The sequence below is a fragment of the Vigna angularis genome, chromosome 4 (assembly GCF_016808095.1).
Source record: "Vigna angularis cultivar LongXiaoDou No.4 chromosome 4, ASM1680809v1, whole genome shotgun sequence".
Taxonomy (NCBI): domain Eukaryota; kingdom Viridiplantae; phylum Streptophyta; class Magnoliopsida; order Fabales; family Fabaceae; genus Vigna; species Vigna angularis.
The window spans coordinates 37,106,956-37,130,840 of record NC_068973.1 but is presented as its reverse complement, the minus strand read 5'-3'; the positions used below and the strand labels follow the sequence as shown (position 1 = coordinate 37,130,840).

Sequence of the window (23,885 nt, the reverse complement as noted above, 5' to 3'; positions counted from 1 at the left end):
GATTTTCATTCCTACTTTTGTTTTCTGTTTTCACCTTTTCATTCATAACAAAATCAAGTCATGATTCAATGAATGCAAAAAAGCTTGCTTACTTCAGTATGACAATGTACGCATCAATGTGAAATATCCATCAATAAAATTTGGCAGATTCGTCTCTAAGGATATTTAAACTCAGTACAGCAATAAAAAAACAGCTTAATTTGGTAGCCATATTCATATAAGGCAGAATGTTTGTGGAGTTTAAAAATACCAAAAAGTGGGAAACGTAATGTAATGCGGTGATATGCATGTATTCACTGACTAAAATGTGGAACGCTCGAACATACAAATTGAAACCAAATAAACCGTACAAACATTAGCTTCCACCACATCATTTATGCTGTACGTGTTGTCTCAACAAAACAAAACAACACCACAACCACAACCACAGCTCAGCACCGAGCAATGCAAAGAACGTTAATTAGATAGGTGGTAAGCAGTCAACCGTCAGTATCAGGTAGTGTGCCAAAGCATTCTTTTAAATGAAGGTTGCTAGGTAAATATTTTCAAGTGTTGACTTAAAAATAACATCCTCTAGTCTAGAAATAAATGTAAAAGTGATTAAGGATACTAGCTCATACTACAACTAAACTAGCCTAGCTAATTAACATGAGAAAATAATACTTACCAACAACGAGATTGATTACCACAAAATGAACAGCTAACCTGATACAGTTAAGGAATAAACAGTGAGAATAAATTCCCACTTCTATGTTCTTTGATGCTTCTTTCCCCTCTTCAACTAACTTCCTTGTGCCTTTGACGATCTTTAAGTCATGCCCTTGAAACTTTCAACTTTGATCAAGCATCTGAGTTTTCATCCTCCGCATATTTTCTCTTCATTAAACCAGATTTCACTTTACCAGTACCATTAATTAACATCACTCTTTCCACCACCTTTACGAGGTTTTCCTTTAGAAATGGCAGACTTCAAGGTTTCTTGCTTGGATTTCCCACCTTTTGGAGTTTCTTGCTTAGACTTGGCAGCAGATTTTGGCTTGCTAGTGTCATCATCCTTTGATTCGTTAGCCTTAGAAGTATCAGAGCTTTTGGATTTATTACTCATTTTCTTAACAGCAGCTGCAACAATTTTACTGCTACCACTTTTAGGAGTATCGTCCTTAGATTTTCTACTAACTCGGTCTTCAGATTTGCTAATAGTCTTGGAATCTTTGGATTTGTTTCCATCTTTGGACTTTTGGCTAGACTTCACGGATGCACCCTTTGATCTACTGGATGCTGCAGCTCCACTGCTACAAATTTAAGTAAAAAATTTAGTTGTAAAAAAGGTGGAAATGGAATATATTATTTGATATTCACAAACCTTTTGGAAGAACCATCCACCTTTCCTTGCTTGGTTGATTCACCAGCACTGGTTTTCCCTTGCTTGGTTGATTCACCAGCACTGGTTGATTCATACAATTGATCACTTTAGTGAAATAAAAGGATACAAACACTATTTTTTAAAATATCTCTTTTAGCACTCAACACAACTTAAAGGCCAGATAAAATTGGAACATCAAATATACAACACACAAAAATGACCATCCTGAATCGACAAGGAGTAGGGGGGACAAGTTCCGAATTATGCTATGGGGGTCAAATCATATCAAAAGATCGCTAATCATCATTCACAAAAATACATATTTGCAAAAAGTGTACACTCAGTTTTTCACGTTACATATACCATGGTAGCTTTCTTTGAAACAATATATCCATCAAATCAATAATAAGCACACAGCACCAACTAAACCAAGAGCATACATGCACAGAATTTCTGAAGAAGGGCAACATCACAATATATGCACACCCCATAAAAACATGCATAAGAAATATAGGATAATACAAATAAAATATGTATCTACAAAAAATGACATTAACCATAGAACATACATATCGGTGGAAGCATCAAGACTTTTCCGTTCACTTTGTCCTTCCTGTCAAGAGAAATAATTGTCATTAATTTATGTGCAGAAAAAATTTGGTGTATAAAGAAATGCCGTAGACCAACTTCATCTGCACTTCAATTAACTTCCACTTTTCTTTCCCGAGATTTAATGTTTCTTCATCACCATCATCGTACAAGACCTAAAATAAAGAACATATGTTAGAAGATAAAACAGTAGGGACAAGTTCCGAATTCCATCATGGAACGGGGGAGGATAGAGAGATGACTTGATAAACTGTCAAATCACCTTGCGCTTCTTTTTGCCAGAATAAGAAAAATGAATAACACCTTTGTAAAACCTGTAACAAATGACGTATCTGTGAAAATTTGTAGCAAATATTTCTATTATATAAAAATGAACAGGCAATCTAATCATAAACCTAATGTGCATGATATGGCCTGGTTTTATAAAAACACATTCCCTCCTTATTTCACATCAAACGTAAACCCTGGTTTAATTATTACAAAAAAGTTTCACATACAAACAGATAAAGAAAATCTAGAACACAAACCATCAAGACCACAATAACTTCAACAGAATGGTTTACAAAACGATGCATGTAATAAATGTGACTGTGATACAAGTAATGCAAACATCATGAACTCAAAGCAACATTACTCCAGATTAAGATGTGTAAAAACAAATGTTCCCCAGCTAAGACAACCATAAAAGAACTAGAGATTATAATTTGAAAGTAAATGCCAAATAACAAGAAGCACTTCCTGACCCCTTATTAACTGAAATTTCCAGCAACAGCAAGTCAAAATGGAAGTCTTGCTAAGTACTTACTCACAATCCTCAAGGTTTTCACCATAGTCCTTCACATCAGACTCCTGGTACAGGAAAAAGATAATTATCAACCAAAGCAAGAACACAATGAAACTTTTTAAATTAGCAAGACCAACATAAAGGATTTTCCCAAAACAAAGGTTCCCTTACAAATATATCAAGGAAGTTCCAGTATCATAATTTAAAAATTCAGAGGGAAAAGGATATACATTTTCTTTTCCTGAACTGTGTTTCCTTTTCAAATTTGTCTTGGGAGTCTCCTCTGAACTTTCATCTTTAGTTGATTTTGTACCAGGCCTTGGAGAAGAAACCACTTCCTAAATAATTAAAATTGATTTGTTTAATGCTTTACTTGAAAAAAAAAACAAAGCAGAATAAAACATGCAGCAATAATGATAATATACAGAAGCGAACACCTATAAAGTGTGAAAAATACCCTGTCCACATCCGTAGCAGTTGATTTTGCCAGATCTGTTTCAGGGTTAGCTTTCGTCTTCCCTCCCTTTTTCTTGTCCCCAATCTGCTTTGAAGAGGACCCGCCACTACCCTTTTTGTTTTCATCTAATTTCTTCGCTGAATGCTTCTTAGCATCTGCATCAGTTGCTTCCCCACTTCCTTTTTTAACTGAAACTACAACACTAGTGTTTCTCACAGAGTTCTGACCAAGTGCCTTTTTCATTGACCGCCTCGTAGGTTTGGCTTCTCAATCACTAGCTCCTCCCCCAGAAACCTTAGAAACATCTTCTCCAGCCACATCTTTTACAGGCCCATCTTTCGTTTTTGTTCGTCCAAGTTTCTTCGATCGATTTTCACCATGGAGGTTCTTACTTAGTGGAGAAGCAACTTCAGATTCATTGTTGTATACCGTTGGTGATAAAGTCTTAGCATCAACCTCTTTGTCATTCTCTGAAGGTCCTGCTGCTTCAACTAAATGGTCCTCGTGAGGGGAACTGGACACTTTCTTGCTGTTGTTTTTGAGCTTTTTCTCAGTTTCCTTATCATTACTGTTGTCAACTTTTTCAGAGTCTAAATCATTACGCACCTCATGACCAGATATATTTAAACCTTCAGAGTGATTAGAGCATTCAGCATCCTCTTGCTTTTTAATGGACTTGGAATTAGTTAAAGCGCATGCAACACCATTGTTCATGACCGACTTTGGAGATATATTCACATCCGGATTTTCTTGTTGAGAGGGACTACTAACTTCCCTTGGATCCTTTTCGACTACCTGATAGAAGCACAATCAACATGTTCCGGTGTTCAATTCCGGATGACAACTTCAGAGCCACAAGATATATAAAAGACAAAAAACATTAAAGTGGGGCCATACATGTGCTGACTTCTCACGTGGTCGTTTTGCCAACTCATTCTTAAAATTAAAATTGATTTGTTTAATGCTTTACTTGAAAAAAAACAAAGCAGAATAAAACATGCAGCAATAATGATAATATACAGAAGCAAACACGTATAAAGTGTGAAAAATACCCTGTCCAAATCGGTAGCAGTTGATTTTGCTAGATCTGTTTCAGGGTTAGCTTTCGTCCTTCCTCCCTTTTTCTTGTCCCCAATCTGTTCTGAAGAGGACCCGCCACTACCGTTTTCTTGTTTCAAGGTTAACTCTTGGATTGGATTAACATTTTCTTGTGGTTCAACCATCACATCAATCGCTCTGTTATTTATATAAAAAAAATAAACCAAAGCTAAGGAGAAATTGTGGATTAAGCATATCAAATGTATTCCTGGACACGGTTTGTCTATTATATCTCTGAAACCCTCTTCTGTATTTTGTTCAAGTGCACCGAAAAATGATGTTGTGAAAAAGTTCTTAGGATTTAAATATATATATATATATATATACATATATATCAATTGAGACGCTGCAAATAAAAGTGAACAACTGGTATAAGATCTAGCAGAGTTGGAAGATTCTACATTCAGAAAATTCTAATGTTAACATGTGCATTCGTAGATAAGTACCAAATAACATATGCCCTGTTAACAAGTTCAAGAAACTATCCCATCAATCCATCTCTCACAATTTTGGGAAGAAACTTGACAAAAAGCCTTCAAGACAATGTGCGATTTACAAATGAATAAAAGAGCTGTTTTCAGAGTGTTAAAAACTTACTGAATAATTCACAATGTAGTGTATCCGCCTTCGAAACCGTTTTATCCAGCGCAGAATAACAAAAGCTTAAAAGATTGAATCACAAAACCAAGCCAAAGGCAAAATAAAAAATTAAAAGAACAGAAGAAACACATCACTGTCATACTAATAATAACTCACTGTCAACAAAACAAGAAATTGAGTGCTCACTTGTCATGCCAAAAAATTAGGATCTAACTTTAGAAAAGGTCAGCGCCGACCCAGGGGCTTAGATTAGAATGACAGGTCTATCTGGAATTAAAAAATACACTGGTACAACACCTAACTCTCAAGGGAGCACTCTTCCTCTGCGGGAACAACTTCCTATCTACACACAAAGAATATCCAAAAGATATCCTGCCACCAGAACCCCTACCTTCTTATAAAGGCAACCCAATCAACTAACCAACTTTTAACTAATTCCTAAATTGTTTCCTTCTATCTTGCACCCATTATATTACATCCTATCAGTTACTACATTTTACATGTATTGTTGTATTTTTGCTTTGTATAGTTTGTTTGTGTTCCAATTGTTGAGTTTTTCTAAGGTAACTATGTTGGTATGTGAGTGAATATATGATTTTGCATATGAGTATTATTTGTTAACATTCTTTTATGTTTATGTTTAATTAGTGACAGATCATGGGATGCGTTTTTAGCTTTCTACATGGCCCTTATTACTCTTTTGAGTTTGGATTTATGGGTACACCACCACGTTCCCTTTCTATCACTGACACAGTGGTGAATGATTTCTTTGTCATTAGCATTGTTCTCCGGTTTTTCGTTACTTACATGGATAAAAAGACTCGTATACTCCGGTATCGCGCATGTTTTCTTATTGATATGATTTGCACTCTCTCCTGTAATTATCTTGTATGTGTGGCCGAAGATATATAAGTATGCCAATCTGTTACGTCTTTGACATATTCGAAGACGTAACAAATTAACATAATTATATATCTTCAACCACACATACAGGATAATTACAAGAGAAAGTGCAAATCATATCAATAAAAAAACATGCGCGATTCCGGAGTATACGAGTCTCTTTATTCATGTAAACAACGAAAAACGGGACAACAATGTCAATGACAAAAAAACCATTCACCACTGTGTCGGCAAAAAAAAGGGAACGCGGTGGTGTACCCATAAACCCAAACTCAAAAAGAATAATAAGGGCAATGTAGAAAGCTAAAAATGTATCCCATAATCTATCACTTATTAAACATAAAAGAATGTTAAAAATAATACTCATGCAAAATCATATATTCACTCACGTACCAACCAAGTTACCTTAGAAAAACTCAACAATTGGAACACTCTCCCTCTACGGGAATACCTTCCTATCTACACACAAAGAATATCCAAAAGATCTTCTACCACCAGAACCCCTACCTTCTTATAAAGGCAACCCAATCAGCTAACCAACTTTTAACTAATTCCTAAATTGTTTCCTTTTATCTTGCACCCATTATATATCAGTTACTACATTTTACATGTATTGTTGTATTTTTTCTTTGTATAGTTTGTTTGTGTTCCAATTGTTGGGTTTTTCTAAGGTAACTATGTTAGTATGTGAGTGAATATATGATTTTGCATATGAGTATTATTTGTTAACATTCTTTTATGTTTATGTTTAATTAGTGACAGATCATGGGATGCGTTTTTAGCTTTCTACATGGCCCTTATTACTCTTTTGAGTTTGGATTTATGGGTACACCACCACGTTCCCTTTCTATCACTGACACAGTGGTGAATGATTTCTTTGTCATTAGCATTGTTCTCCGGTTTTTCGTTACTTACATGGATAAAAAGACTCGTATACTCCGGTATCGCGCATGTTTTCTTATTGATATGATTTGCACTCTCTCCTGTAATTATCTTGTATGTGTGGCCGAAGATATATAAGTATGTCAATCTGTTACGTCTTTGACATATTCGAAGACGTAACAAATTAACATAATTATATATCTTCAACCACACATACAGGATAATTACAAGAGAAAGTGCAAATCATATCAATAAAATAACATGCGCGATTCCGAAATATACAAGTCTCTTTATTCATGTAAATAACGAAAAACGGGACAACAATGGCAATGACAAAAAAACCATTGACCACTGTGTCTGTAAAAGAAAGGGAACGCGATGGTGTACCCATAAACCCAAACTAAAAAAGAGTAATAAGGGCAATGTAGAAAGCTAAAAACGTATCACATAATCTATCACTGATTAAACATAAAAGAATGTTAACAAATAATACTCATATGCAAATTCACTCACGTACCAACCAAGTTACCTTAGAAAAACTCAACAATTAGAACACTCTCCCTCAACGGGAATACCTTCCTATACACACAAAGAATATCCAAAAGATCTTCTACCACAAGAACCCCTACCTTCTTATAAAGGCAACCCAATCAGCTAACCAACTTTTAACTAATTCCTAAACTGTTTCCTTCTATCTTGCACCCATTATATTATATCCTATCAGTTACTACATTTTACATGTATTGTTGTATTTTTGCTTTGTATAGTTTGTTTGTGTTCCAATTGTTCTGCAGTTGGCCAGGTACTTTTCTTTTTCTCGTGTCTGGACCTTCTTAGTTGGTTCCACCTACCTATAATTTCTCTAATATTACATGTTTATCAATCTTTGAGATAACTACAGAGTTTGTGGAGGTCGTAGCATTCAAGTAAGTTATAAGATAATAATATATAGTATGTTAGTAACATTAGGTATATTAGATATTTTATTTAAACTAACTAAATTAATAATTTATATTAGTAGCATTACAGAGTTTCAGACACTTTCTCTGATTTATATAGTTTTAGACCAATAGATAGCGCTTTTTTAAATAAGCGCTATCTATTGCTCTCAGACAGTAGATAGCAATTGGGTCGTTGCTATTACGGGTTGGATGTCTAATTGTCCAGGCGGTAATGATAGTATCTTGTACCTGAACCGGTGGCTAACTTTTTCTAAGTAATGGGAAAGAGGACTGCAACATGCCATTGAAAGACTCTACTGAGACAAAGACGGGCTGTCAAGAACGTAGAGGAGGTAGGATGGGCAGTTGGTCAGATCTAGTATGGATCGTACATGGACGGTAGTTGGAGTCGGTGGCTCTCCTAGGGTTTCCTCATTTGGGATCATCCTGGGGAAGAGGATCAGGCTGGCCCTTGCGAACAACTTGATGCACTATCTCCCTTCAACCCTTTGAGCGAAATGTGCCAAAAGAAAAAAGAATCCATGGACCGACCCCATCATCTCCACCCCGTAGGAACTACGAGATCACCCCAAGGATGCCTTCGGCATCCAGGGGTCGCGGACCGATCATAGAACCCTGTTCAAAAAGCGGAACGCATTAGCTATCCGCTCTCAGGTTGGACAGTAAGGGGCGAAGAAGGACAATCACTCATTCTTAAAAACCAGTATTCTTAAGAGCAAAGAGTCAGGCGAAAAAAAAGAGGGCGTGGGAAGCTCTCCGTTCCCGGTTCTCCTGTAGTTGGATCCTCCGGAACCACAACAATCCTTAGTTAGAATGGGATTCCAACTCAGCACCTTTTGATATTTTGAGAAGAGTTGCTCTTTGGAGAGCACAGTACGATGAAAGTTGTGAGCTGTGTTCGGGGGAGAGTTATTGTCTATCGTTGGCCTCTATGGTAGAATCAGTCGGGGCCTGAGACGCAGTGGTTTACCCTGTGGCGGATGTCAACGGTTCGAGTCCGCTTATCTCCAAGCGCTATCTATTGTTAGACACTAATAGATAGCGCTTTTTATAGAAGCGCTATCGATTAGATAGCGCTTTTTATAGAAGCGCTATCGATTAGATAGCGCTTTTTATAGAAGCGCTATCTATTAGATAGCGCTTAAAAAGCGTTATCTATGCACCTTATTGTAGAAGTGAAAATAGAGGATTCTGATTTTGTCCCTGCTGAAAAAGTAGCTGTCTGGAGGATCTGCAGCAACCTGAAGAATGTTGGTGGCTCGAGAGGCGTGGACATTTCTGCAAGGTTTAGTTTGTTGCCCAACAGAAAATAACAAAATTTACAAAAAGCGGACACATAGTACACCAGTACAACATTACATACGCGAACAAATGGAAAACCTTCTATACGGACGCACAGAGGCGAAAATGAAGACAAAACAATCAACGACTGTGAAACCAACAAAAAGAGACACCCATAGTTATGAAATCAGTACAGCTGTTTTTTTGTTCTTTCTCGACTATAGGTGTCTCTCTTTCTTGTTTCACAGTCGTTGATTGTTTTGTCTTCATTTTCGCCTCTGTGCGTCTGTATAGAAGGTTTTCCATTTGTTCGCGTACATAATGTTGTTGTACTGGTGTACTATGTGTCTGCTTTTTGTAAATTTTGTTATTCTCTGTTGGACAACAAACCGAACCTTGCAGAAATGTCCACGCCTCTCGAGCCACCAACGTTTTTCAGGTTGCTGCAGATCCTCTAGACAACTCCTTTTTCAACAACCCTCGGGACAAAATCAGAATCCCTCTATTTTCACTACTAAATTAATAATTTATATTAGTAGCATTAGAGTTTCAAACACTTTCTCTGATTTATATAGTTTTAGACCAATAGATAGCGCTTTTTATAGAAGGGCTATCTATTAATAGATAGCATTGTCATAGATAACGCTTTAAGCGTTATCTATGCACCTTTTTGTAGTATGCAAACATTAAAAAAATTTATAAGAAATAAAGAGCAGGGTGCATGAAGCAAACGAAACTGGGGTATAAAAAATAAAAAAGATGGGTGCACGAAGTAAGCTAAATAGAAGCAGAAACTGAAGGAGAATGGAGGTGTATAGAAAAAACCGTGGTGGGGAAGAAGCTTGCTTGGCCAGGCCCAAAAACCCGAAACTGGGGTATAAAAAATAAAAAACATGGGTGCACGAAGTAAGCTAAATAGAAGCAGAAACTGAAGGAGAATGGAGGTGTATAGAAAAAACCGTGGTGGCGAAGAAGCTTGCTTGGCCAGGCCCAAAAACCCTTTTTCAGCTAGCACTTAGGGTTTTCTTCTTCTTTCGCTTAGAACCAAAGGAGGCTTAAGGGCTTCTTTATCGTCCACGACAGCTCCATGCCTCCAGACCAGCGGCCAAGTGTCACCGTCGGTATTGTCGCCTACGTCAGAAACGTCGCCGTCGTTCATGGCGGTCCAACCTTCATTTTCTGTAAAACCTGTTGACCTTTACTAGATTTGATGGTTTATAGCCGAAATTATAAATGTTTAATATCGATAGCAAAAGCCTTTGCCCATAAGGCGAGATCCATAATCCATTCATGGCTCAAATTAAAAGAAAGTTCCAAAAGATATATAAAATGTGACTAGTAGAGCATACAAAACACATTAAAAGTGAACCTGATGGGGCAGTTCATTTTTTCGTCTTTTACTTCGTAGCTCAGCCACAAACTGGAATGAGGGCACACTCCAACCCAATCACCGTTTAGGAAGACTTTGTCTTTGTTTCCCACAATCCAACAATGTAGGCAGTATAGATTCAGATGCATTAGATACATCAGTGCTTACTAGTCCCGTGACAGCCATATTTTTTACTAGTCCACAATTTTCACCATCTGGGGTAGAGAGAAAACAAACCTTGCCCCAGTGAGAAGGATGCCTGCAACCACAAACTTGTGCTATAATAAATTAAAACAAGAAAAAAGAGAGGAAAAGAATAAGCCATAACTTTGTGCAACAAACAGAATAAATGAAGAAAGGAAATAATAATAACAGCTTGAAGTTACTTACGGATATCTAGCATCCCCAACTTTTCCCATGTACTGAACTTGCTGGCTTGCTCTTCTTAGCTCAGCCATGGTTTGTAAGGGATTAGTGCCCAACAGTTGCAACCACACCAGAGATCCTTTCCATCCTCTTGTACGGATGTGACCATGCTCCGGTTGAAAATGCCCTTTGCAAACCATTTGTAATTATTGACGCATCAACATAATACTCAATGGGGCGTACATCTCTATCTCCATAGAGATCCCTTTGCAGTGCCTTGGACATTCTCTTTCGAACATGTGCTATATGCACTTTCAACTCACGCTCAAGAAGTTCATTGGCCAATTCAAGCCTCTTATTACGGAAATCATCCCTGTTGTCGCATTTTCTGCGGCCAGCCAGCAAGAGACCCTTCACCATATATGCAAGGAAACGTGCCTTTCTGTTTAAGCCGCTGATTCCAGGAAAGACATAAATTTCAAGGCACTCCTCAATAGACTCAGGAGGTGGAAATTGGACACCCTTCATACACTTCTCTAAATATTGAACTGCATTCCTACCACTCCGAAATGCGCCACATTTCTTATCAGCATCACAATCAGACGCAAGGAGAATATTCTGAATTCTAACATCATCATTGTCACAGCCAATGAGATCTACAACATCTTTATCAGATCCGACACCAAGTGCGAAAAATAGTACCCACACAGGAACCTCAACAGATAAAAAATACACAGTAAGAAACATGTCTCCATTCTCCCCTCCTTCATTCCTAGAATTGCCTACCAGTTTAATAACCATCCTATTTCTCTTCATCTGTGACTTGTAGGCAATCATCCAACCTGGACTGTTTATAACCCAAAACCTCTTTAAATACAGTTGCTCCTGTGCAATAAAAGTCTGCGACGATTTTTCACAGGAAACAAATTCATATCACTAAACATACCCTAAACATTAAAGAAATGCATCGAAAACACGCAATGACGATCAAGAGAAAAATTTCCATTCAGTCAGAAAATTTGCTAAATATGATTTTAAAAGTAGTTATTGTAAAACTCAACAAAAATAAAGGCCAACAAAATCAAAACAAGAAATTAAAGTCAACCTAAAAATCGTTAAAAATTAAGTACAAACCAACCTTCTCGGCACCCTTTATGAGAAAATAACCTCCATGGTCAAATTCACAATCATCCTTTTCACCTTTCATCCAACATAAATCCGACTTGACCATGACAGGCAATTTGCCAATGATGATCTCGCTCTCGTCTTCCGTCAGAATCTCCTTATCAAGGAACTCTTCCTTCCCAGTCTTGAACTTATCACTCCGAATCTTCTTCGGAACATACACCTACAATTCCACACAAACACACATCATAAATTGCTATAACAAAGGTAACAAATCTACATTACCCACACACGATAAAACAACACCAGCACTCTATTTTCCCTACCTGAACTTTAACTAAGATTTTCATTTTCGACGCGTAGGTCATCCTCTGAAGCCGCGCGTGTCGCGGAAGCATCTTCAACTCCTGGTTGTTTAACTCACCGCCCCAGACCATGGGCTTGTCGAGCTTGACCTTGCCGAACTTGATGGAGGCGTAGCGGTAGTGCTCGTTATCTCCCTTCTTGGAAGGGTCGAAGCCGGGCGTTACGACCAAGTCACCGAAGCCGTCGAAAGTTCTCTGGAGGCCGACGTTGACGTAGTGGTTGTAGGAGTTTATTTGGTGGCTGATCAGACCGTACTCCTCAAAGAACAGCATCGAGAACTTCTTGCAGTGGTACCGGAATGCGTCCTCTCCGCCGAATTCTTCAAGGATTTCGGCGTTGGTCGGGTCGAGGTCATCGTCGCCGCTGTCACCGTCGATATCCATCATCGCGGTGGCCATCCCTGCCTTTGTGCCATCCTTGCTGGAACCGATGTGACCCATTCCAATCAATGCGTTTCCTGGAACGAGAATAAAGCTAGGGTTTCTGGGTTTTCTACACTCACTCTACTCTATAGTGTGAGTGGGAGTGTGAACTCTGAACAACAGGTACAATTTGCAGGAATTGAAATGAAATGCTTGCTACGTGATGGAGAGGGTATAAATAGAAAATCACTATTTAAGATGGTGTTCGATAACAATGGACATTATTATAGAAAACAGAGACGATGGTGATTAAATACGCGACCGGGATGAAATATGGTTATGCATCGATGGAGAATGGAGAAAATAATATATATTTCTTTTGGAATATTCATACAATAATATAATACAACAGAGCAGAAATGTGTTCCAATAGCAAGTGAAAAAATGAGGTATAAAATGCAGTAAGCTAACTCACACACATGACACAGGTGTGCAAGGCGTTGCTTACCTCACTATTGTGCGCCCCGTGCCTCAGATGGTTTCCCCTTTCTTGTGGCTGACTTTTAGTTGAACAATATCCCGTAACAGAATGATGGTTGGTGTTGGAAGTGAGGGAGTCAAGAGTTTTTTGGTCAGGCTGTGGTAAAGAAAAAAAATGAGATCCATTACCGTCAAAACTTGATTGTGATGAAGCAAACTAAAGCTTAAAAAAACGCTCTCCACTGGAAGATCAGGGCATATATTCTGACTTAGGATTTCCTCCTGTCTTTTTCCTTTTTCATGTTTGCTCCCTGGGTAGACATGCTGCATGCATTGTCATTGTTGTGGCGTGTAAGCATTGTTGTGGCGTGGAAGCGTGACATAAACCGAATCATGTTTATCTAGACTGAATCGACGGAAGGCAAAGTTTATCATACCCAAAAGGCTTAGTTGTCAGACCTGCATTTTTCTTTTTCCCTTTTTTATTTTCTTTTTTTTTTCTCTTTTTTCAAAAATATTCGACTATCTTATAAATATCTATTTCAGAACATTTCTTTCTCTTTTTTAGCGCAAAAAAAATTAAGAAAAAAGGGCATAAAATAAAATGGAATTCAAAAAAATAGAAATAACAAAAATAAATAACAATATAAATAAAAAATAAACATAAAAATGTAAAATAAAAGAAAAGAAAATTAAGACAAAAAGACTTTTTTCTTATTTAGGTACCCTGGACAAAATTTAGTATGCACAATGCTAACAAAAAAAATCATTGAACAAATATTTTTGCCGTTGGCCACCGAAACTCCGGTCATATGAGCTCAGTCACGGGAGTCCGTGCTCACAAATCTGGTGTAGTAATGGAAAATAATTTTAATTCACTTCAATTTCTATTCTACTATTGGTAATTCTCAAACCTATTTAAAACGATTCTCCAAACCATTATTATTAACTGTAGAGTGCTAAACCAAAATTTTGAAGACAAAAGAGAGACGTATATACATATAACAGTGGGTGATTAAATTGTACTATTCAACAATATTATGGTTGCTTAAGTGACTGCACACTGATACAAATGATACGTCATAACTTGCTCCCATAGGTTTCATTGTTGTTTCACCAAAACTTGAACTACGGCTGCTTTTTGAACTACAGTCCTTAACAGTAACCTGCAAATTCCTCTTTTCAGCCATTCTCTAATATATAATATAACCAATGACTCATAACTGCAAGTATTTACAACCAGCAAAAAAGGACAAGCACACAAAAATTTGCAGCTCATAACTCCAAAACTATTATAAATTTCATTTGTTTCTTCGACCAAGAGAAGCCTCCTTATCTAGAAGCGGTATTTGGTAGTAAAAGGGCTTTTCAGAGAAGTTTCATCTTGATGTTGCCATTCAACTGATTAAGGAGATTATTCTCAAATTGATATTTGAAAGCTTCGTGTGTCTAACAGGTTGTACTGACCATGTAATAGTTTCCTTTCAATGTGTTGGTTGACACATACCTCAAAGAAACAATAGAAGTAATGACTTTGGGATCTCACTGCAGGAAATTTACTCCCTTCTTGATTAATTATAAATCAATCAAACAAAGTTGTTCAATGTCAACATCAGGAAAGGTAATTAGAAGGAAGCAAACTATGAAACAATCTACCTTGACTCCCTCGCGCTCTGGATCTTCGAATTCAGCTTGTCCATCCAAATACAGCTGTAACTCAATTTCAAATTCTGCCTGTAGATCATTTATTTCTTCTGCACATTCACCTTTTTCACTTATGTTATATTCTAGAAAATTATTGGGAACCATATTTCGTTTTGACTCTTGTCGAATATACTGTGTTTGTGAATTAATAGAAATGTGACTATCAAAACATCAACAGCGTCGTATAGTTAATGATGTAGGTTCACACTTTCCTCTTCCGAGTTGATGATCATAAGAACAATTTTATGTTTATTTTTATGTCTATTTATTGATTGCAATGCATTATTTGAAGTTAGAATTATGGCCACGGCCAGATTCCATTCAAACCATTTTTTCAGAATCATTGATGACATGTGAAACAAACTGTATCAACTTAATAATTGACATCATATTCAACTCGTTCTTGAAATCATCATAACTAAAGGTATCGCACATTCCTAGTAATAATAAGGTTTAATTGCTTCCTTTGTCCCCAGTTTGGTTGAATTGTGTCAAATTCATCCTCATTTTTAAAAAAGTTTCATTGTCGTCCTCACGTGGTGTAAAAGTTTCATTGTCGTCCTCACGTGGTGTAAAAGTGTCAATTGAATCCAAACATAGAAAAAATTTGTGTCAAAGTAGTCATTTTTCCTATATCTCTGTGTCTTCCTTTCATACAATCAAGTACAGATATTCATTTTACCTTATCCAATTTAAGGCTTTTCATAGCTCCAGAGAAGTGACATATGAAAGGAAGACACAGAGATATAGGAAAAATGACTACTTTGACACAAATTTTTTCTATGTTTGGATTCAATTGACACTTTTATACCACGTGAGGACGACAATGAAATTTTTTTAAAAATGAGGATGAATTTGACACAATTCAACCAAACTGGGGACAAAGGAAGCAATTAAACCTAATAATAATGATTGTTTTACTTTTCTTAATTAACATTCTTATTATTCCTCCTTCTTATTTATTTCATTCACTATTAATATAACAACCTAAATGCTTGCATAAAAAACGTGATTACTCTAAAACAACTCTAGGCTTTAGATGGAAGTAACACACCATTTGTTGAAAGATTTGGCGACGAAAATAGAAAGTATAATGAAAAGCACACAGAGAAAAATGAAGTCCTTCAATGCGACCAAATGAAAACTATTTCGAGACTAGGAGATAAATTTGACCAACTTATCCGCGTCTCCGGTGATCAAGCTTCCTATGATTTCACATGTTTGTTTTCACTAGTCACACATTATTTTCGTTCATAGGTAACGGTTCCTAAACAGAGGCATATACAGACAAGACAAAAATGAATAGGATTTTGTCTCAGTAAGTAGTAGGATTTTTCCTTTTTTACTTTTTTTTCGAATAACTTTTCACCTCAGTTCCTTCTGAACCGAGACAGTAGAGTGTTTTTTATTTTTATTTTTTGCTTTCTAACGATCATAGTCGTAGGTGTGGCGACGCAGTCAGGAAACCCAACCTCCATCATCAATCTCGCACAACCATGGCAGCCATTGATGCCACCGCTAGCACCCCTCTCAACAACAAGGTTGTCAGCTAGTATTCTACGCTTCTCGCGTCTCTTGTCGTCGACGTCGTTCTCTCCGTCGTTGATTTCACCAGGCCAGACATGGCATATTTCTTATTCACAAAGGATGTTCTCATGAGCAAAGAGACCCCCAAATTCAGAAAATCCTAAATTGATATTCTAGAAGAAGAGGAGGATTATGCATGAATTGAAACCTGTAGAACAGAGAAACCCAAAACCCCCCAAACCTACTACCTTACCTATGTCGCTGACGAGTATTGCCATCAGCGTCACAACTCCTGACTGAAACTGTCGCCAAGGATGTTGCTAAAGGTGGCCACGTCAATGAAGCATATCGCCTGCGCGGGCGCTGATAACACCGGAGTTCCCCGCTGGCGACCTTAGAGATAGTGTATGGCAGTGGGAAACTCGTCGCCCAATCTCACCGGAGAGAATCACAGCTCCTCGATCTCCTATATTCAGAGCCACTGCCCCGTGTTTCATAGTCGCTTCCTCCTTCACGCCCTGCCAGTAAGTCGATGTCTTTGACAACGACGGCTGGTGGGTGGGCGAGATCTCCATGGCCACCGTCGGGGTCAATAGGAGCGCCATCATCGAAAACACCGAAACCCCAAGGCACTACCTTCACCACGCCCAATGTCGTCAGACAACATGTCACCACCACGTAACTGCTAAAGTCAGAAACTTTTATTTAAATAAACCAATATGCAGTGAAGAGGGGGAACCTTGACTTTTTTTGTGTTTGTGGAAGGGTCCCAAGCTCTTCAGTTCCACCCACACCCATCTCCTCCAATGCTTATAACACGCTTTGGGTCCCCAGGAGGCAGGAGGCTGAAAGTGAGGGTTGAAAAGGAATTTTTTTAGGATGTTAGACATCAGTTAAAATTTTAACCTAGGTCATATGGTTTGTATGTCTCGGGTTCCCAGTCAACCGAGGCAATAGATTCGGCTGTCAGGCCAAAAGTCAAATCTACAGAAAATTTTCAAGGTGTTCGACATTGGTTGAAATTTGAACTAAGGTCATATGATGTATATGTCTCAGTTCCTTTTGAACCTAGGTAGAAAAGTTTGACTAAACTACGAAAACGTCACTGCGTTTTGATAGGCTTCTATTGTTCCTAAACCGAAGCGTATTGCGCGAGTTTAAATAGTGTTTTCTCAATTACAATAATATATTATTGACATATTTAATTTAAGGTTAACTATGTTTATATTTTTTTTATAAACTTATACGTGAAAAATTATAACTTTTTTCTTTTTTTTAATATATTTCTATTTTTAAACTTTAAAAATAAATAAATAAAATTAATTATTTGACTTATTAAATCATATTTCATGTTGATATTTAAACTAAAATATATCAAAATGATACAAACAATTTAAATATTATTTTAAAATGTATTTAACACGTTAAATATTTAATACGATTAGATTTAAAAAATTATATTTATTAACTTTTAAAATGTAAAATCCAAATTATATTAAAATTTTAAAAATGACAGAATTTTAATTTTTCCTCCATAAGTAATAAAATTTTTCATAAATAAAAATAAACTGATGGAGAACTAGAGTTTTATTTTACAAAATAAAAATCATCTGTGAAATAAAATGTTTGAAAAAGTGATTATCAAGATTAAATTTAATTTATTAAAAGATGATGTAGAGGAAAGAGGAGTGGAGGTGACAGAGGATGTAATGTGTATTGATATTATGTAGAAAGTAAATGGTGCGCGGTAGCGTTGGGTCCCCTCTGTACATTTTGAGGTTTCTGTAGTGATTGAATACTATACTTAGAAATTTGTCGCTCCTTTTATAGGTGTTCGTGTTTAACGAACGATGTTTCGTCTTCTTGTTCTATGTGCTGGTCGACACCAAAATTGTTTCTCTTTTGCATCACATTAAACATAATACATATATATTTCAGGAAAAAGCAGTGTTGGGTGAATCGGATTTGGGTTTGATTTGACTAATTCATTTTATTGAAATTTAACATTTATAAAAATAAAACGTCATGTTAATAATTATTTGTTATAACGGATTATGATTTTATGCTATATATTATTAATTTTTAACAAAAGATCATTTATGCCGAACATAAAATTGATATTTTAAACATATTTTTAATTAAATTTAGAAAAACTTTCAAGACATTTTTATCGTGTTGGGTATTGATGAATGTAAAAGTTAAATCCAAATCTGCTCATTTTTATTTATTTACTTTTAAATCCAAGTTTGCTAACCCAAAACCCAATTAACCATTATTTTTTCCGTAGAAACTTAGCAAGACAAATACTCGAGTATAATTAGATGTACATGCGTGTAATAATATGATATGAGTCCTAAAAGAATATGGAATATTTACCACATAAAATTCGTCCATAAATTAAAATGACCGATAATTTATTGATGGTTGAAAGTTTCTGAGCAAAATATTTATTAATAAATTTTATTGTCGAATAATTGAATTAATTGATAATTTTAGTCAAAATTAGCCGTTTAATACTGATTTTTTTTTCTTTTTTTACTTTTTCAATATCCTATTCCTTGACTATTATAATTATTGCATTTGTCATCATTACCACTTCTACCATCACCTTGTCCTTAACTCTTTCTATTCCTCTTCTTTTTCTTCTTTTATTAATTTTCTTCTTCCTCCTCTAACTGTATTACTTCTGCCTTCATTGTTGTAATCATTGTTTCTATTATTATTGTTTCTTAATACATTTATTTATTTATCTATATATTTTCGGATTTGAAATTTATTTAGATAGACAAATAACATGTATTGGCTATCTACCACCAAAGGACCAATAAGAAATTGAAAGGCTGTTTATGACTTTATTCTCATGTGAAATTTAAAGGAGACGAGTTTATAATATTTAAAATTATCATAATTATAATTTATACATATAGGTAAACTCACAATAAATTTGTCACCTTCTTTAAATTTTCAATTTATTAATGTATTTAAAAATGTTAATTTTGTTTAAAAGTTCATTTGACATTTATATTTTATTTTTTCCACGAAATTGTTTCAACTTTATGGTTATTATTTACATTTGACCAAATATTAGCACATATTTAGCAATAAAAAACCATTATCAAACTATAAAAGCTAAAATTTTAGTTGTGTATTTTAACTAATTATGATTAGTTGAAATAGTTTCAAATTATTTTCTACCAAGTTCATAATTTGTGATTATTAAACGTTAAATTAATCATGAAATAAACATAAATTTAAGATATCTTATTATACATATTTCAAATTATATATATATATATATATATATATATATATATATATATATATATATATATATATTGTAAAATTCAAAACTATAATTAAAACACACAAAAAAATACACTATCCTTTTTTATTAATTACAATTAAAAGTGTAATTTGAATTTATGGAATAGAGGAAGAAAACATGGGATTCGTGCTACAATGGGTTAATGCCAATTTTGTCTTTGACATATTTGTAATCGAAAGTATATGACTGCTAAATTCTTCAGAAAAAAAACTTTACAGAAGGACTTTGAGTGATTCTTCCTACACCTCACTTAGTTCATCCTGCACCTCTAAATTTATCTCTTTGCCCTTCATTTAATAAAAAGTCAAAACGTAATTAATGAATTTAATTTTTTTAACCCCCAACCATTTTCCTAACTCCCAACCACAAAAATATTTGTTGGTTATAAACCCTGAGGTGCCCTGTTCTTCGTTTTGCACTATAGCAAGTTATTTTTTTTCACTTCACTTGTTTACTGTATATTGAATTAGATTGAGTTGTGGTTAAAATTCTCGGGGTGGTGGTAGTGCTGTTGGAAGATTTGGAGATATACTGTGTGACGGCAACGGCAAGAGGAAGAATACACTGTGAGGTCCGGCGAAAGAAGAAGACAGGTACGCAACCGCACTTCGAGGTGCGGAAAGACGCAGCCGCACTTCGAAGTGCGTTTTTTATTTTGAGGCCGCACTTTGAAGTGCGGATAGTATTATTTTTTTTTATTTGCAGCTTATTTTGTTTGATTTTTTTGTTTATTTGATGCATTTTTTTTTATTTAATGATTTTTTTGTGTTTAATTTTTTTTTCTTTATTTTATTTCATGCATGTTTTTTTATTTAATGATTTTGTAGTTAAATTTAAATTCCTGTCATGCTTTTTTTTACATGTTTTTTTATCTTTTTTTTATCTTTTTTTATTATGTTATTATTTTTTATTTAAATTTATTGTTTTATGTTATGATTATTTATTTTAAATTTTTTGTTCATGGATTATGCTTAGTCATTAGGGAGTGTATTATTACTCAAAGAATGAATTGGAAATACCTATTTAATAATATTTAGGTTATATGAATTTTTTATTAGGGAGCGTTTTTGAATTTTAATATTTATTGTAGGTCATATTTTAATATTTTAATATTTGTAATTTAATAAATCTTTAAATTTTAATATTTATTGTAGGTCATATTTAATTATATGAGATGGATAACTATCCATATTTGGATTCTGAAATAAATTCTGATTTTATATCGGAGTTTTCTTATTCTTTAAAAGAAGTGGGTGAGGGTGATTATACAGATCAATTTTCCACTGATAAAATATTCCCAACACGCGCCGATTTAATTCAATGGGTTCGAAAGATTGCATTTGATCTTGGATTTGTTGTCGTCACTATAAGATCTGACACAGCAACTGGTGAAGCTGGTAGAAAGACATTTATTTTGTTAGGCTGTGAAAGAAGCGGGAAGTATAGGAAGTATAAGCCAGATGTTCAACCTAGTTTCTCTGGCACAAGAAAATGTGAGTGTCCGTTTAGGTTGAGGGGTAAACCTAAAGGAGATGGTTGGGTGTTGAAGGTTATGTGCGGCTATCACAACCATGAATTAGCAGAGACTTTGGTCGGTCATCCTTTCGCGGGTTGGTTAAATGCTGCTGAACAATCAATTCTTGTGGACATGACTAATAGTCAAGTAAAGCCGTCAAATAATCTTTTGACTCTGAAAGAACATAATGAAGATAACGTGACAACGATAAAGCAAATATATAATGCGAGGTACACGTACAAACGATCTTTGAGAGGGTCTAGAACAGAAATGCAGTAGTTGATGATATTGTTTGATAGAGACAAATACATCCAGAGAAGTAGATGTTTGGACGATTCTGACGTGGTAAGTGACTTGTTTTGGACACATCCCGATTCAGTGCACTTAGTCAATTCTTTTAATATTGTTTTCTTAATGGATACGACGTACAAGACGAACAAATATCGACTTCCGTTGCTCGAGATTGTGGGAGTCACATCAACTGGTTTGACATTCACAGCCGCCTTTGCATTACTTTCAAGTGAACGCCAAAGTAATTTCACTTGGGCATTGGAAAGGTTCAAAGGATTATTATTGACATCAGAGGGCGGTCCACGCGTTATTATCACTCACAGAGACCTTGCTTTGATAAATGCAATTAATAATGTCTTTCCGGAGACTTATCAGATGTTATGTACATTCCACATTGCGAAAAATGTTAGAGCCAAATGCAAGATGTTAGTGGATAAGGTTGAGTCAGTGGATGTGTTGATGGAAGTGTGGCAGACTCATACTCCTCAACAGACCTACGAGCTACCTGTAGTGTCTCAGTAGTACGTTGATAAGCTACAGTGCCCTCTGTGACATCTCGACAGGTTAACATGCCCTGCAACATCCTGATCACGCGCCTCATACCCCCCTGAAATGAAGATAACCAAAATATATTATTTAAGTAAACAAGAACCAAAATTGATGAAAAAAAATCAAAATCAGTTAGTTTCAAGACATACCAACAATCCTAGCTCAGTCGACCGTCTACGACGAACTGGAGGCACCAACCTCTCATCTGGAATGTATCGCCTCATGCGCGGTGCAAGACTAGGTCGTTCATCGTCGTTGCCTGGAGTGATGTACGGGTGCGACACCCGCCTAAACCACGTTATGTATCCATCAACACACGCATGTGGCTCATCAGCTTCAATGACACTAGTAATGGCATACTCTACATACCGCAACCAATTTAGATCAATAGTAGGAATGTCTGGCATCGGAAGACTATCAGGTGACCGTGGTATGTTCTGGTGAAAACCAAATTGACGCAACAGGCGTTCAGGTAGATGTCGATGAATCATGTCGCCTAATCGGATCCATCCCGAGTACATAATTATGGCAATCAATGGGCATGTACGTATGAGCGAAAGGTATGGATTCCAGATAACTACATCATAAGTGAGGGCATCCAGAAATGTTCGGCCCTCTGTCAAACTCCAACCCACCCTCAGGGATATGTATCGTGAAGCACGTGGATCAAGTTCTGTGTACCTCTCAGACACTTGCCTCCTTCCCATTGTAGGAAAGTGCTCATATATCCAACTCTACAAAAAACATTACTTCAATCGTGGGTTTCATTGTCAAACAATATTAAAATAAACTTAGAAGATGGTAATGTACCTGTAGAAGAGTGGAATATCCAGCTATCTGTCTGACCTCATAGAAGCTAACATCTCCTAGCTGCTCATATGTATGTGCAAGTGTTGCTGCTCCCCAAGCATATCTCGAACAAGCATTCAAGTCTCGCAAGAGAAGGAGATACGATACCCGAATTAGAGTCGCACTCTTATTCGTAAAAATTGTGCATCCAAGCAGATGCAACAAGTAAGCCCGAGCAGCATACTCCCAACGCTCCTGCTGGATGCTCTCCTGGTAGACCTCGCGTAGCCAGCTGAGCCTAACTTTTGGACCACGTGACTGTTTCATCTCAGCTGAAGCTTTAGCGTGGTCCACACCAAGCAGCTCCATGATATGAGATCGAGCCTCATCATACTTTAACTTCTCAACCTCACAAAATTGTCCCATGATGGGTAGGTGGAGCAAATTCATAACGTCATCTAATGTGACAGTCATCTCACCTATCGGTAGGTGGAAAGTATTAGTCTCTATGTGCCACCTCTCCGAAAGGGCAACGATCAATCCATGACCAGCATACTCGTATGAGAGGTTCACTAAACAACCCAACCCCGACATGGAGATATAAGGCTCAATGGCCTCATGATACATTCCAAAATGCTTCAATCTTTTGCCATGGGTGACAACCTTTATCCCCCTTCGATCCTAAATACAAACATAATTATATAAAAAAAATGTAACATTTATTAAACAATTAAAATTTAGGTTGATGACTAACCTGGCCTTGCCATATGGCAAATGCAACATGCTGGGTATAGTGAGTAAGTAAGGAGGTGTCATGTGGACCTCCTGGGAATCCACCATCTTCAGCTTCATCTTCATCTTCACCTTCACCTTCATGTTCTTCTTGACTATAGTCATGCTGCTGCTGAATATCCTCCTCTTCAACGTAATCATCCTGACTATGTCTATGCTGTAATAACTCTTCTTGTTCCTCATCATCATGCTCATCAATAACGTCCACGCGATATTCTTCTACTCGTCTTCTACGAGCAGATGCCGTAGGTCGTCTTCTTTCATCTGATGGCTCACTACGAGAGGATGAAGCCTCACCATGATATCCACCTCTAGTTTTAACCATATCTATTAACCAATTATATTATTAACATATTATATACAAAAGAATAATTAATAATGTAAT

The 23,885-nt window shown here is 36.2% G+C and overlaps 3 protein-coding genes and 1 pseudogene across 7 annotated transcripts; 1 reads left to right on the top strand and 3 right to left on the bottom strand.

Moving 5' to 3' along the window:
* Positions 1-297: 297 nt before the first annotated feature.
* On the bottom strand, positions 298-10,050 carry LOC108330505 (sister chromatid cohesion protein PDS5 homolog C-like). 5 transcript variants are annotated; one of them, XM_052876827.1, is made up of 11 exons: positions 4,909-10,050; positions 4,266-4,449; positions 3,589-4,008; positions 3,214-3,279; positions 2,987-3,094; positions 2,778-2,821; positions 2,235-2,286; positions 2,051-2,127; positions 1,933-1,976; positions 1,364-1,444; positions 298-1,292 (listed from the first exon to the last, which is right to left on the bottom strand). In XM_052876827.1, exons 2-11 carry the CDS (start codon positions 4,434-4,436, stop codon positions 1,249-1,251), a joined length of 1,107 nt encoding a protein of 368 aa, XP_052732787.1. In that variant the 5' UTR covers positions 4,437-4,449; positions 4,909-10,050; the 3' UTR covers positions 298-1,248. The 5 variants fall into 5 exon arrangements, 4 of the variants coding, with proteins under 4 accessions (XP_052732787.1, XP_052732788.1, XP_052732785.1 ...); XM_052876828.1 differs by having other exon boundaries at positions 9,899-10,050; XM_052876825.1 differs by having other exon boundaries at positions 4,266-10,050.
* A 132-nt stretch (positions 10,051-10,182) lies between these two features.
* LOC108331484 (DNA-directed RNA polymerases IV and V subunit 2-like) lies at positions 10,183-13,381 on the bottom strand (annotated as a pseudogene).
* Positions 13,382-20,737: 7,356 nt separating this feature from the next.
* On the top strand, positions 20,738-21,358 carry LOC128196283 (uncharacterized). The gene has a single exon (XM_052876538.1). The coding sequence runs from the start codon at positions 20,738-20,740 to the stop codon at positions 21,356-21,358; it is 621 nt and encodes a 206-aa protein (XP_052732498.1).
* A 418-nt stretch (positions 21,359-21,776) lies between these two features.
* Positions 21,777-23,825, bottom strand: LOC128196282 (protein MAIN-LIKE 1-like). Its single transcript, XM_052876537.1, has 4 exons — positions 23,463-23,825; positions 22,730-23,389; positions 22,069-22,653; positions 21,777-21,977 (listed from the first exon to the last, which is right to left on the bottom strand). The coding sequence occupies exons 1-4, from the start codon at positions 23,823-23,825 to the stop codon at positions 21,777-21,779; spliced, it is 1,809 nt and encodes a 602-aa protein (XP_052732497.1).
* Between the last annotated feature and the right edge of the window lie 60 nt (positions 23,826-23,885).